The sequence below is a fragment of the Penicillium malachiteum genome, assembly GCF_028827825.1.
Source record: "Penicillium malachiteum strain IBT 17515 chromosome Unknown utg000002l:1.0-8849297.0:1.0-8852440.0, whole genome shotgun sequence".
NCBI lineage: Eukaryota > Fungi > Ascomycota > Eurotiomycetes > Eurotiales > Aspergillaceae > Penicillium > Penicillium malachiteum.
The window spans coordinates 7,988,703-8,001,689 of NW_026643095.1; the positions used below are offsets into that span (position 1 = coordinate 7,988,703).

General features: G+C 45.1%; 9 protein-coding genes across 9 annotated transcripts; 4 read left to right on the plus strand and 5 right to left on the minus strand.

Annotated features, from left to right (window-relative positions):
- Positions 1 to 1,390: 1,390 nt before the first annotated feature.
- Positions 1,391 to 2,407, plus strand: N7483_005967 (fungal specific transcription factor domain-containing protein; the record flags this gene model as incomplete). Its single annotated transcript, XM_057089404.1, has 2 exons — positions 1,391 to 1,513; positions 1,574 to 2,407. 2 exons carry the CDS (start codon positions 1,391 to 1,393, stop codon positions 2,405 to 2,407), a joined length of 957 nt encoding a protein of 318 aa, XP_056949233.1.
- A 33-nt stretch (positions 2,408 to 2,440) lies between these two features.
- N7483_005968 (GNAT family N-acetyltransferase) lies at positions 2,441 to 3,022 on the minus strand (the record flags this gene model as incomplete). The annotated part of the gene is made up of 1 exon (XM_057089405.1): positions 2,441 to 3,022. The coding sequence occupies one exon, from the start codon at positions 3,020 to 3,022 to the stop codon at positions 2,441 to 2,443; it is 582 nt and encodes a 193-aa protein (XP_056949234.1).
- Positions 3,023 to 3,667: 645 nt separating this feature from the next.
- Positions 3,668 to 4,555, plus strand: N7483_005969 (uncharacterized protein; the record flags this gene model as incomplete). The annotated part of the gene is made up of 1 exon (XM_057089406.1): positions 3,668 to 4,555. The coding sequence occupies one exon, from the start codon at positions 3,668 to 3,670 to the stop codon at positions 4,553 to 4,555; it is 888 nt and encodes a 295-aa protein (XP_056949235.1).
- Positions 4,556 to 4,786: 231 nt separating this feature from the next.
- Positions 4,787 to 5,128, minus strand: N7483_005970 (uncharacterized protein; the record flags this gene model as incomplete). The annotated part of the gene is made up of 1 exon (XM_057089407.1): positions 4,787 to 5,128. The coding sequence occupies one exon, from the start codon at positions 5,126 to 5,128 to the stop codon at positions 4,787 to 4,789; it is 342 nt and encodes a 113-aa protein (XP_056949236.1).
- Positions 5,129 to 6,255: 1,127 nt separating this feature from the next.
- N7483_005971 (C6 transcription factor) lies at positions 6,256 to 6,633 on the minus strand (the record flags this gene model as incomplete). Its single annotated transcript, XM_057089408.1, has 2 exons — positions 6,256 to 6,459; positions 6,601 to 6,633. The coding sequence occupies 2 exons, from the start codon at positions 6,631 to 6,633 to the stop codon at positions 6,256 to 6,258; spliced, it is 237 nt and encodes a 78-aa protein (XP_056949237.1).
- Positions 6,634 to 8,065: 1,432 nt separating this feature from the next.
- On the plus strand, positions 8,066 to 8,647 carry N7483_005972 (Chloroperoxidase; the record flags this gene model as incomplete). The annotated part of the gene is made up of 1 exon (XM_057089409.1): positions 8,066 to 8,647. The coding sequence occupies one exon, from the start codon at positions 8,066 to 8,068 to the stop codon at positions 8,645 to 8,647; it is 582 nt and encodes a 193-aa protein (XP_056949238.1).
- A 355-nt stretch (positions 8,648 to 9,002) lies between these two features.
- N7483_005973 (uncharacterized protein) lies at positions 9,003 to 9,548 on the minus strand (the record flags this gene model as incomplete). The annotated part of the gene is made up of 1 exon (XM_057089410.1): positions 9,003 to 9,548. One exon carries the CDS (start codon positions 9,546 to 9,548, stop codon positions 9,003 to 9,005), a length of 546 nt encoding a protein of 181 aa, XP_056949239.1.
- A 276-nt stretch (positions 9,549 to 9,824) lies between these two features.
- N7483_005974 (uncharacterized protein) lies at positions 9,825 to 10,428 on the minus strand (the record flags this gene model as incomplete). Its single annotated transcript, XM_057089411.1, has 2 exons — positions 9,825 to 10,297; positions 10,344 to 10,428. The coding sequence occupies 2 exons, from the start codon at positions 10,426 to 10,428 to the stop codon at positions 9,825 to 9,827; spliced, it is 558 nt and encodes a 185-aa protein (XP_056949240.1).
- Positions 10,429 to 11,185: 757 nt separating this feature from the next.
- On the plus strand, positions 11,186 to 12,172 carry N7483_005975 (uncharacterized protein; the record flags this gene model as incomplete). Its single annotated transcript, XM_057089412.1, has 1 exon — positions 11,186 to 12,172. The coding sequence occupies one exon, from the start codon at positions 11,186 to 11,188 to the stop codon at positions 12,170 to 12,172; it is 987 nt and encodes a 328-aa protein (XP_056949241.1).
- Between the last annotated feature and the right edge of the window lie 815 nt (positions 12,173 to 12,987).

Genomic DNA, 12,987 nt, shown 5'->3' on the forward strand with positions numbered 1-12,987 from the left:
ATAGATAGAATGAGATAAGGAGTCAACCTTTGTTCTCCTCTCCTTGCAGCGATGACACGTGCGTAGCATGATTTGAGAGTAAAGGTGATCAAAACGGGTTATTTTCCAGTCACTGATGTTGAGCTGATGTTGACCGGCAAAAGAAACCAGAGTCCAAGGTCGCCCGGGCGGGTGAAATATCTATTATATAATCCACTGGCATCCATCCACTTCTGACGCAATGAAAGCCTAATGCACCTAGCAAAATGAAGAAAAATTCGCTGGAAACTGAAAGAACTTTGACTTGAGCCTCAATGGCCCGAAACCTAGTCTTGGAATAGTCTCGAGGCGTTCAACCACTTAATTTGAATTTTGATCTTGCCGAATATTTTCGATGAATCAACCCCGCCGCCAGGCATCACGGGCATGCACCCGATGTCAAAAACGCAAACAAAAGGTGCGCGTGGGAAATACAAAATATGGTCTTGAGTTTCATTGACTTCTTACAGTGCGATTTCAAATTCCCAAAATGTACCCCATGTCTGAAAAGCAATGCCGACTGCCAAGGATTTGATGCCCAAGCTGGAAATGGTGTACCACGAAGGTCAGATATTTAACAAAGAGTATCATGGATTCATGGAAATGGACTCTGGAATAAACTAAAAATCCTCACAGCTTAGCAAAGTCTCTTGAAGAACATATAGCTCAACTTGAGACGAAAATCAAGAGTTTTCCCAATGCTGCGGAGAGGTCCCACGATGTACCCTCCAAAATTGCCGAAGCCACTCTCTCAGTCGGCATGTCCGTTCCGGGTTCCTTCTTTGCAAATATAGGGCTTGCAAACTTTATCAGGCCTTCTGCTCCACCTTTGATCATTGTCAGGACCATGCACTTGGAGACAGAGCAAGAATTCCAGCAGTTCAATGAGCAGCAGATCGCTAGGAATAAACGCTTTCAGTCACACCTCGAATCTCCTCGTTTGCCGATCGAACTACGGAGTATTCCCATAACAGCATTAAATCGCCTGGTCCATCATTACATGGAAGGTCTCCAGTGCTTCTATCCAATTATTCCACATGAATGGTTGACGAGAATATTTCGAAGCATATCTGAAACTCAGTCCGGACTACACCTGAGCCACTATGAATCATTTATTGCACATATTATACTGGCGATCTCGTCAGTATCCTTATATTGGAAGGGTGGCCCACAAGCAAGAGCAGGGTCCCTCTCTTTATTTTTGTCTGCAATTCACCACTTGCAGCAAATTGTGGAGATAGATGCATTAGAACGATTGCAGGTTGTACTACTTCTCGCCCATTATGCACATTTGAATCCCGAATTGGTTGATATATGGACATGCGTTACTACTGCTACGAAGATTGTTCTTGATCTGGGCCTACATATAACCATGGATGGAGAAAATGACGATCTACGTCAACGGTTATTTTGGGTGGCTTACAATATGGATCGGTCGCTTTCTGCAACTCTCAAGCTTCCCATCTCATTTCCAGAAGAGTCAATCTCAACAAAGGTCTATCCATCACCCCTCATTCCAATCGCCGGACAAGAACTAACTGCTCCCTTAATATAGCCCGACCAACGTATCTGGGAGACTGCATCTGTGGGCTACTCCAATGACATAACCGTATATCGAAGCATTGAAACTGAAGTGCATCGTGTCTTGCATTTAAAAGAAGATACTCCAAAATCCAGACAAAATATCTCTGCCACGTGGGCTCCAGACATGACAGCATGGGTCATCAACATCAACTCCAATCTTGAGGAATGGTACATCGCAACGTCACACCAAGAAATGCCAGATGTGGCTTCACTATCCAGACGCGTGATATACAACCACCTCAAAGCAAAGATCTACCGTCCGACTCCTCGCCTCCCACTTCGTACAGCAGTGGAACTCCAATTATGCTTTGAGTCCTGCCAGAATGTTATAGAGAGCGCAAATGTCCTGTTGAGCCTTCTCCCTGGTGCGTTTATAAATCTATGGAATATCCTCCACATCACTTTTGAGTCTGCTATCGTTTTGCTTTACATTTGTTGGCAATATCGCTCTCAATCTTTGATGAGATCAGCGGCCTCTAGTGCTCTCTTCAGCGAGATACCCAAATGCCTTGGAATGATTGATGAGATTGGTCGATGGTGGGGTAGGGCAAATCTCTGCACAAATTGCCTTCGACCAATTTTGAAACAGGTGAAACGGCCCTATTCTGATTCTTACCTGGAATCCTCGGATGATTTCTCTATTTCTGACGCAGCGACGACTGAAAACCTTGAGAATTTGATGTTTGCTGATAGGATTCCCTGTCCTTTCTCCTCAGACCCGATATTTTCGGAAATTGATTCTACTTTCTTTGACGATGCCATGTACAATTTATATACTGAAGATCTGGAATGGGGCATTTATTGAACATACTTTATGTCTGTCTAGGCAAACATTTCTCTAATTACATGACTTTGGCTTCTCTTTATAGCTGGGATTCCCTTTGCCCTTGCGCATTAAGACAGCCAGCCCTTGACCCTCACGTTCATCAGTTGGTACCTGGTATTGGTGGACCTCCATTCCCATCAGCTTCTTATAGAAAGGAACAGATCGTTTCCAGTCCTCTGTAAATAGCAAAGAGCGCCTCAAGTAAGGCATGGTTTCAATAACCTCTTGCACACATTCCACGAGCCATGTCCCCAACCCATAGCCTTGGTAAAGTGGCAAAATGAAAACGTCGGTTAGGTAAATGAACGTTGTGAAGTCTGTGATGCATCGCGCAATGCCGATAAACTCAGGGTCATTGGGGCTTGCCTCACTACTTTCAGGTGATTGATCATTTGATTTGTATAAACCAAAGCAGAGGGAGTTGTGAAGCGCTTCCCGGAGTACCCGGGCAGGAATTGGATTGGCCCAATACACTTCTTCAGTAGCAAACCATCCATTCAATGTCGAGATGGGAATCAGATTTGGGTCGGTCGAAACGAAATATGGTGATTTCGTCCAACTTTGATGCTGAAGTTTAGATGAAGAAGTCGTCATTTTTGAACTGTATAATGGAGGTTAGAATAATGGATAACAATAGGTAAGCTGGATAACTTGAATAGGAGATTTACATAGATTCCAAGGGTGATAAATCATGCGCTGATCTGCAGGCTAGGATAGAAAGAATGGTTAGAGATCCGAATGGGGATTCCAACTTTGAATCTTTTCAAATTTGACCTCAATCCATTAAAGTTGAGTCATATGGGCCATTTAAGCTTACATTGCTGGTTCTCACATCTGATTTGTAGAATCATAGAGTGGGAGTGGAGTTTTCGGTAAAATCCGTATTCCTTCGCAGAATCCCGATATCCTAGAATTTGCGATGTGAACGCCTCCCATACCCACCTGGGTGGATATTTACTGTCTTTTCGTAGATATTATCGGGAATAAATGGTGTTCATTAGTCAGAAGATGAAAAAGTAGCCGATTCGGAGTTCTTAATCCCACCGAACCTGTCCATGGGTGAGCAATAATCCCATCTCACGAGGGTATAAATGCCAGATCTAGTGCCAGTATTCTGATGTGCTGAAACTTGGCTCCCGCTACAATATTCCAGCTTCTTTAGCCCGATTGACGCATTCTCATCTTCGTTGCCAATTCTTTTCGCCATCGAGAATTTATTATCAATTTTATCGCACAAAAATGACGACGGCAGCTTTCCGATACATTGATCCATCTTCCTACGATCCATATGCCACCAGGCCTTTCGAGAAACCTTGGAACAAAGTTGATGGGCCTGGTTCTTCGTTCAAATTGAAAGAGGTAGACTGCCAAGTGGAGAACCTTCGTGGCCAGGAGACGGAGTTCTCTGTGGACAATGCCGGATTTGCCATCTACACTGCCCCTGCAAATGAAACTTCCTTCACAGATGAAGAACAAGTGACATCATCGTACTTCGCGGAAGTCGAAAATCTTCTCCGGGAGAAGCTGCCAGGCATCAAGCAGATTGTGATATTTGACCACACAATCAGACGCAGAGGGGTAGGATCGGCTCGCAACCCCGTTTGCCTGGTCCATGTGGATCAAACGCCCGCCGCTGCCGAAGCCAGAGTCCGTCGACATTTGCCAGATGAGGAAGCCAGAGAACTGTTGAAATGTCGTTATCAGATCATCAATGTTTGGAGGCCGATTGAGAATCCGGCATCGGACTTTCCTCTTGCTGTCATTGATTGGAGAAGCACAACCCCGTCTGACTATGTCAAGGTTAACCTCCTCTATCCAAAGGAACATCAGGAACCGGGGGCTGTTCCCTCTAGCCCAAGCTCAGCGTCTACAGAGGGCTATGAAGTCAAGGGGGAGCAATATGCCGTGGCTCCAAACAAAGGACACCGCTTCTTTTATGCCAAGGATATGAGGCCAGAGGAAGTAATGCTCATCAAATGTTTTGATTCAAACAGTCATGCTATGACAGACGGAGCGACTGATATCGCTCATGGGGCATGTCATACGGCATTTGATGATCCCCAGACACCGCCTGGATCACCTGCTAGGCAAAGCATCGAAGTTAGGTGTTTAGTTTTCTACGACTAGCCACATGCATGTGCATTACCTTTTTTGAACGGATGCCCATGCTATTATAAATGCCAGTGGCCACAAAACTTGGGGGTGTCTACTTATAATAATCGGGGCGTTCATTGAACAGGTTTGGGATTAAATCTCAAGTGCTCTTGGAATGACGACGCATTGATATCAAAAGTCTATTTATCCCTTTAATGTTTGAATGTTTCTTTCTCAGTCATGAATAAACAATACACATGAATTTCAGATAAATTTGTCCAGCTCCTGGGCAACATGAAGCATGCTCTTGGGCCACCAATCTTCATTCTTTCCCCATACATCCATTCGATCTGGTAAACGCTGCGTAAAAGAGACAATGTGTTTCAACTCCCATATGCCAATATTTCCAATCCACCAAACATCGCTGAGCAATGTGACTAAAACAAGCCAATGTGCAAATATGTCAGGGGCAAGCTGGTGAGCCAAGCTTATCGTAGAGCAGAGCAAAGGTGATACGCTGGGACTGTTTGTTTCTGTATGAAGAAGTCCCATCATTTCTTCCACCAAGGTGAGAAAATGCGTTGGTACTTTGTGAACAAATGCCATGATGAACCTGCGCGGTAAGTTCGATGGCAACATGGATGTTATGTTTGCTGTGTATCGGTGAAGCCAAGGTGCAATATCCAACACTCGGCCTATTGCATCGACATTAGTAGGATTTTGATTCCAATGGAGAGAGCTGCTAGGTGACGTTTCTGAGTCCGAAGTGCGCAGTCCCACACAAAATGTCTCAAACACAATTGGTTCCAGAATTTTCAAAGATATTTGACAAGCCTGAAGATCCAAAAATTGTCCCTCTTTTGCCTGGACCGTCACTTCAAGTTGGCGTTGAACAAAATTATCCACTCTTCCGATCAGTGAACTCAATGCCGATTGGACTGTGGCAGCTATTATGGGATACATGAGATGATTGGACATGGGCTTCGATGGATTAGCTGCGAAAGACGTGCAATATTCATAAGAAGACTCCATGTCGTTTCCAGATATTGAGAAATCCAGTAGAGGGGGAGAGGTCTGCTCTGGCGTCTTATTGAAGCCATTTTAATTCTGGAGTAGCCCAGTATATGCCATAAAAACAGCTCGGAAGAGTCTCATCCACTGAGCCCCTCTAGGATTGAATTTCCTTCGCGACTCCTCGGAATCACTGGTTTCAGATAACCAAACTCGAACGCAGTGGCTTCCTGAGCCATACATTCCCATCATTGCTGCATTTGCAAGGACATGGTCGTATTTACCGATCTCAGGAAGTGCAGCTTGAATTTTGGTTAAAGACTCCATGTGATACTGGTCGGCGATATTGAGCATCCCGATGACATTTTATCGAGCTTCAGGATAGTGTACCGATTGCTTTATAATATCGGAGCATTTGCATATAGCAGATAGAGCCAGAATTGAGCAAATGAGAGCTCGGCTTTGGAATGCCAATATGGGAATGCCGATCTGCAAGGTAAATTGTTCCTGGCTGTCAACAGTAAGGTCCCTGCTGGTATGCTCGATGTAGTGTTTGAACAGTGTGTATTCCTGAGCATTCAATTTGCAGATGGATTCTGACTGTACAAATGACTGCATGTCCCGAATTTGAGGAGGCATGATTTGTGGTTCACTTGAACAAGCAACCTTTGATGGATAATTGCATGCTAATCCTAGCGTACTGCATCGCGAGCATTTAGGCCTCAGCTCATCGCACTGTAAATTGTCACCACATGGCCAATTTGGGTGAAGTTGAGGCCAACTCCGATCCATATCCATGTGATCTTGCATACCTTGATTCTTCGATCCTTGCACTTTTGGCAACCATGTCGAGACTTCCGGTGGGATCGACGAGTTTTGTACCCAATCGAAATGTTCTCTGTATGACTGTCACTCATGTTGACGGTCTAGAAAAATGAAAATGTGAGAACTTGAATTAGATAGTCCTGAAGACAAGGAATAAGCAGGAGCTTTGAATTTAAAAGACTCCGAAAATTTTCATTTCTTGAAGTTTCAACATTCCAAATATCGTACCCGTGGACACTTACTGCCATGGATGGATTGAGGCTGAGGCTTGGCATTATGGCCTAACAGCCCCAACAGAGCATGGAATTTGTCAATTTGTCAGAAACTGAAGTTAGATTCTTGGAGCGGATTTGAACTACAGAATCAAAAGAGTGCCCGGCGAGATTTTGTCAGCTTCAATGTCATCAAAACTTTGAGCGATGATGGCTTTCAATGTTGAAAATGGTACCCCAAACACGGGGCACCGGGGGCTGTGCCCAGCCGCTATCAATGGGCACAGCAACCTTGGAATACACTACCTAGTAATATGATATTTGTCATTATTCAAAACCTTCTACTTTGAAGTTCGCACACGTCAAAATAGAGACATGAAATGTTTAGTCTTTAATTCTAGCTACTCTTCAAGGGTTAAACGCCTAAGATGAAGGTAAAATGAATCTTGTGTGGACTCGGAATGCATCATTATATTCAAGTCCCAAGGTTGTCGCAAAATATCCAGAGAAGATATTGCAGTTCAACCAAAAAATCGACAACGATGTGAACTTGAATGAAACAAGACCAAAGCTCGCAATTATCATCTCATCAATTGTCAACCAAGGCAAAGCCACCTGGGGGCCCGTTAGGTCCACCCCCACCCTTATGCAAGTGCGTATTCGCTAAAGCTGACAGATTACTATCAACGAATTAGTAGCCTCAAAAGTATCCATTACTCATTTTTTCAGGTTTAAAGTTAGGCTATGTCTTCTCGAAATGATCTTCATCGGACGCTGTAGTATGTCCCCAAACCTGGTAAACATGTTTGAATCGGTTTAGTGAGATCTCCGGCTGGATTTCTCAAATCGTTCAATCTCAGACTCGGAGGAGAGTTACTTTTGACATTCAGACGATGTTGACCCTCATAAATCTCAAGTGTCGAAGAAGCTGAGTACCAACCTTGGAAGCACAATGTATCATCGATCATCATTATTCAGGCAGTGGGGCCCTGGACATCTGGAGAAGGTCAACTGGGCGGAGTATGACGCGCTCAGCCTTACGATATGCGCGCGTATCGGATACGCCTTCAAGCTTGGCTTCCATGCTCCCTGGAATGGGATGGGATTACAATGCCCTGGGTTTTTTTTGAAATCTTTGCCAGGCTTGATGGGTATATAAGCATCCTGGGCCATGCCATTATCGTAATCCGAAACCATTAGACAAAAGTTCTACTTCTGAAAGCAAAGTTTCTATTTCAAACCACATTTGAGCTCCTAAAAAATCACCAACAGCATCCAGTCGCTTGTGGAACCATGAGAGCAACTATTCTCACTTCTATTATTCTCTCATTTTCTTCTACCTCGTGGGCATGGCCTGCTGACTCTCATTTTGGCAGGCTCCTAGGCCTGAAGACAGTAATATACCTCACCACCCTCACTTGAGTGACTATTCATTGAACCTTGACAATATTAACTCAGAATTACAGGTCGATCCCCCTGTCCCGGTCTAAATGTCATGGCAAATCATGGATGGCTTCCTCGCTCCGGAAAGAACATCGACCTGGCCACGCTAAGACACGCTGTAGCTGGTGCTTTTGACTACGAACCTACAAGCTTCGACAGCGCCTTCGCACAGGCTCTTGCTTTCAACCTCACTACTACCGGAAACAGCTCAACAATCCATCTTAGGGACTTGGCACGACATGACGATGTCGAATTCGACGGGTCACTCTCGCGCAACGATATCTATTTTGGAGACAATTTACATTTCGATCCAATTGTCTGGAAAACTGTCGCTGAGAACCTCCGCCTCTACGAGACATTGGGCTCTGAGGTTGATAATTATGTTACTGTGGAACTGGCTGCAAAGGCTTGTGCTGCTCGTGTTAAAGAGGCGAAGAGAGTTAATCCCACATTCAATGCTTCAACAAATGAGATGGAAGGAAGTCCTGGGACTGCTGGTCTTTACTTGACTATGCTTTGGGATGCCGATTTCGTTGCTGCACCAAAAGCATGGGTTAAAGCGTTCTTTGGTAAGTCGACCAACTTTTTTAAATATAATCGAGGATCTTGTCAGACTTGGAGATACTTGCAATAAAATAGAGGATGAGCGTATTCCATTCCGTGAGGGATACAAAGTTCCGCAAGTTCCAAGAAAATTTGCAAACGTGACAGCAATGACTTTGAGAGTGTCCGCTGTCAAGGTCTAGATATTATCTGCATTTACCGCGAACGAAATTCAAGGATTTGAAGCTCGTGGGATCTCACTCCAAGTTGAAGCTTGTGCGCGGGGTATACTTGAATTTTTGGGCAGTCGTCCATTATAACTGTGGGAGATTCGAGGAGATTATTCCAACTCCAGGATAGAGATTTCCTTGTAAATTGACATATATAAGGTTTTGCGCACATCATACCCTTTCTTCATACCCTTTCTTCACATTTGATAAATCGCTTTAAACTGGCTGCAGCATGGCATGCGCCATCTGGTACTTCTCTGAAGCCACAATCCTCATATCAACCAGTCTGGAAAGTACACGTATAGTCCAGCCTTGACAGTTTTCTGTAACCAATCGTTGACTTGGAGCACGCGGAGGGGGCTCACTCTCCGCGACCTTTCTGATCGAAAGAGCTTCTTCTTCATTAACGACAGCAATGTGATAAATATCCAGGCAGATTTCAGCGCTTGCAATCTCTACCGGTCCTTCTGAGGGCTCGTACGTCATGTATTCGGCATCCCCTTTGACCTGATAAACATAACCGGGCTCGTTCTCCCGACCAACAAAGAGAAACCAGTGACGCGGCTCTCCCTCGCCCTGATCTTCCAAAACGAGAGAAAGGTTGATAGAGGACAGAGACGAATCGGGTATTTCGAGAGCTGAGCTATGCTCAGTCCACTGTTGTGTACCTCTTAATCGAGTCAAGGTGCGTCCGTTGACTTCACATATCTCGCGGAGACCGATGATCCTTCGAGGGGTTGCTGATGAGGGGTATTCATTCATTCTTGGCTGGTCAAGGAAACGAGTGTATGATTCTAATCTTGCCGATGATCACAACGAGGCACTTGTTGGCTGTTCAAACATGACTCATTTGTGAGAGACTAGGAATTAAAACGGCCTGAGGCTCAAAGTGCTCACCCCGCTTCATTGGTTTCAAATTTATTGGGCGAGAGCATTGAGATGTTGCTCAGAGCGTTACTTCACCAACCACATTGGGAAAAAACAATGAAAGAATGATAATAATTGCAACTTATTTGGGATTCAGGAAAATCAAGGGTATCATTCACAAACTCCCATCCCCCATTTTTCACCGAACCAAGGCTTCATTTCCCAAGACCTGCGATCCCATGAAGGCCACTCCCCTCTATCACTCTTGCTCTTCAGCGCAAGGCCATTCCGAACATAGATATCCAGCTTCAGATCCCAAAGATCAAAGACCTTTGGCATTGCAAACGAAAGCATGATAATGCGATCGCGCAAAAGTGGCAGTGGAACTAGATCTAGAGCAGCATGATGCGGAACGAGCATCTGCGCCATCGTTGGTTGCAGATGAATGGGCATCGACAGGTTGAGTGTTGTCGCAATAATTTCATGGGGATTATCTGTCGGTGATATTGGGCGGTAGAAAGGTGAGAGGTCATTTTGATGACAGTCCATTAACTTTCCGATATCGAATCCAAGGCATCTTGCATTGTTCAAGATCGCAAGAAGGGTCTGTGTCTGAGAAGTTTGTAATGTGTTGGTTTTGGGATCTGCTTGAAGATTTGATATAGAGAGGTCTTTATCAAATGGTCAGACTTCGCTGATCTGATACAGGCCTTGTAGTTGGCGACAAGACAGCAGCTGGGGAAATTACCTTGATTCGAGTTTGATGGCTGCTCATCAGAGTCAGGCGACGGATAAAATTGACTAGGTCGACTAGACGCTATGTCCTCCACAACACGTTGTCTCACATCTATATCTGAGCTTTCATCTGAATTTGATGTAGATCCCGGACTAGTTTCTTGACCAGAGTCTTGTGGTGTCTTTACACCTACCCGACTGATCGACGATATTTCCAATCGCGGACGCGAAAGCTTCACAGCGCGTAAAGCCCCAGGCTTCCCAGGCCTGGCAGCTTGCGCAGGTCTGGAGACCTTTTCATGCCTTTGTCTTTCTCCTACAAAACGTTATTAGTCCGAGGCACGACTAAGGGTCAGGTCAAGTCCGATACTCCATGCTCTTTGTGCAGCGCGGTTTTGGTCTCTCCTGGCCGCAGTGATGACCCGCTTCTTAGGTGTCTTCTTTTCCGAGGCTGTGCGTGCTTCAATCGAGGCTACTGGGGTAGGCATCATATCGTGAATCAATTATCTCGAGTGGCTTACTGGCCATGATGGCTTATGTGCATTCAGATCGAACATCGCCGCTTGCTTAAATCCGAGTGAAGTCCGAGCCAATCACATCTTTCTTCAAATATCAACCAATGAAAATACCCCATTCTTCCATAAGCCATGGCTTACACTTGACCAATCAGAAGACCTGAACAACACTTTCTACAGGCATTTGATCGAGTATATATTCAGCAAGAGTCGTCGAGGGAAAGAAATGTCTTTTTTATCAGACGAATTACCATAACTTCATCACTTTATCCAAGTTTCAAAATGTCGACAAAGAAAATCATTGCGGTTGTTGGCGCGACCGGCACACAAGGCTCATCCGTAGCCCGCGCATTCCTCTCTTTACCGAACTGGCATGTCCGCTGCTTGACCAGATCGCCCTCCAGCAAACCATCTCAGGCATTGGTCAACGAAGGCGCGGAGGTTGCTCAGGCCGATCTCAATAAGCCAGAATCCCTACGTGCAGCCTTTGCTGGCGTTCACGCCATATTCCTTAACACCGATTATTGGGAACCATACAGACAGGCCGTCAATTCAGGCAAAGACGCCACAACAAGAGTCAAATTTGGCTACGATACCGAGGTACAGCTAGGAAAGAACGCCATCGATGCTGCATTGGAGGTGCCAACCTTGGAGAGATTTGTCTATTCAGCACTGGGTCCTATGCACGCAGCTTCTGGGGGCAAATACCCGTACTCCTATCACTGGGAGACAAAAGCGCATCTCGTCGACTACATTGAAAGTACCAAGCTGCGGGATGTAGCCTCCTTCATCTACATTGGAGCTTATCTTACCAATCAGTTTCTTTATCCCAAGCTTGACAATGACACTGGCGAATACGCCCTTGTTTTGCCGGCAAGTAAACGAACTCGCTTCCCAATCATCAACACTGCTCGCTCCACAGGCCCGTTTGTTCGAGCTTTGATTGAAGAGGAAGCAGCTGGGACAAAGTTGCTGGCATATGACGAGTACCTTTCATTCGAAGAGATTATCAACACATGGTCCAAGGTTACAGGAAGACAGGCAGTGTTTGTTCAAATGGGTATGCAGGACATGCTTGAGAAGTTCGGTGTACCAATTGAAGTTCTTGGAGCTCCCGCGTATCTTGATGACTTCAGTTACTGCGCTGGGGTTTCAAATGTCATCGAGCCTTCTCAATTGAAGTCTCGTGTAGCCGTGAGAAGTTTCGAGGAGTCGCTGAGAGGATTGGAAGCCGAAATTCTTCTTGGGACTAAAGACTGGGCTTACTAGAGTTGGAAGGACATAGATTCAATGTTGATGAAGTACTCCTTACTAGCAGTGAAAAATAGTACCGCATACATATGACACTTCATTTTTGTAGATCGCTAGCATTCCACGGTAGAAAATAAGCAATCGGCGAATTTTAGTGGAGACTGGAGAGTGCGGCTCATCCCTGAGATTTCAACTATTTTGACCACTCAAGTGTTGGGACACATATTACGACTCAAATTGACCCAAATCGCTACTATTTCTCACACAGAAAGGGAAAATGGATCATTATTTCATATGTGGCTATTATGAGGCTGTTTAACTATGTTAAATTCACTCAATAGCGCCCCTGAGCTATGATTACGTGATAGCCCCACAATGGGCCAACTACCAACCAAACGGGGGGGGGAGCACAGCCCCCTTAAAGAGCGCTAATACCCTAAAGCGCCCCTAAAATCCAGGGTTCAAGGGTTCAAGGGTCCAGATGGCCAGATGGATACCCGCTGGCTAACAAATTAATTCGCCGAACCAACTTCGCCATATTTACTATGTTATTGCCAAAGATTAATTTTGATCAAGCTTTTGATAAGGGGTGACATCCTTGGGGGAGCCATAAAAGTCAGGTTGCCGAGGTTGCAGCCTTGGAAATCGAATTGTGATAGTCAAAGCCCAAAGCGGGGATCAGGGATGGAAGTCAGATATGACATCAATTAATCCACCTGAGCCGAATAATATGATCATCACCCTCGCCACATTGATTCATATTGGCTGTTTTCTTATGGACTAGACCCATGACGGAAATTCATACAAAGTCCGTGAATCTGACAGTCATTCAC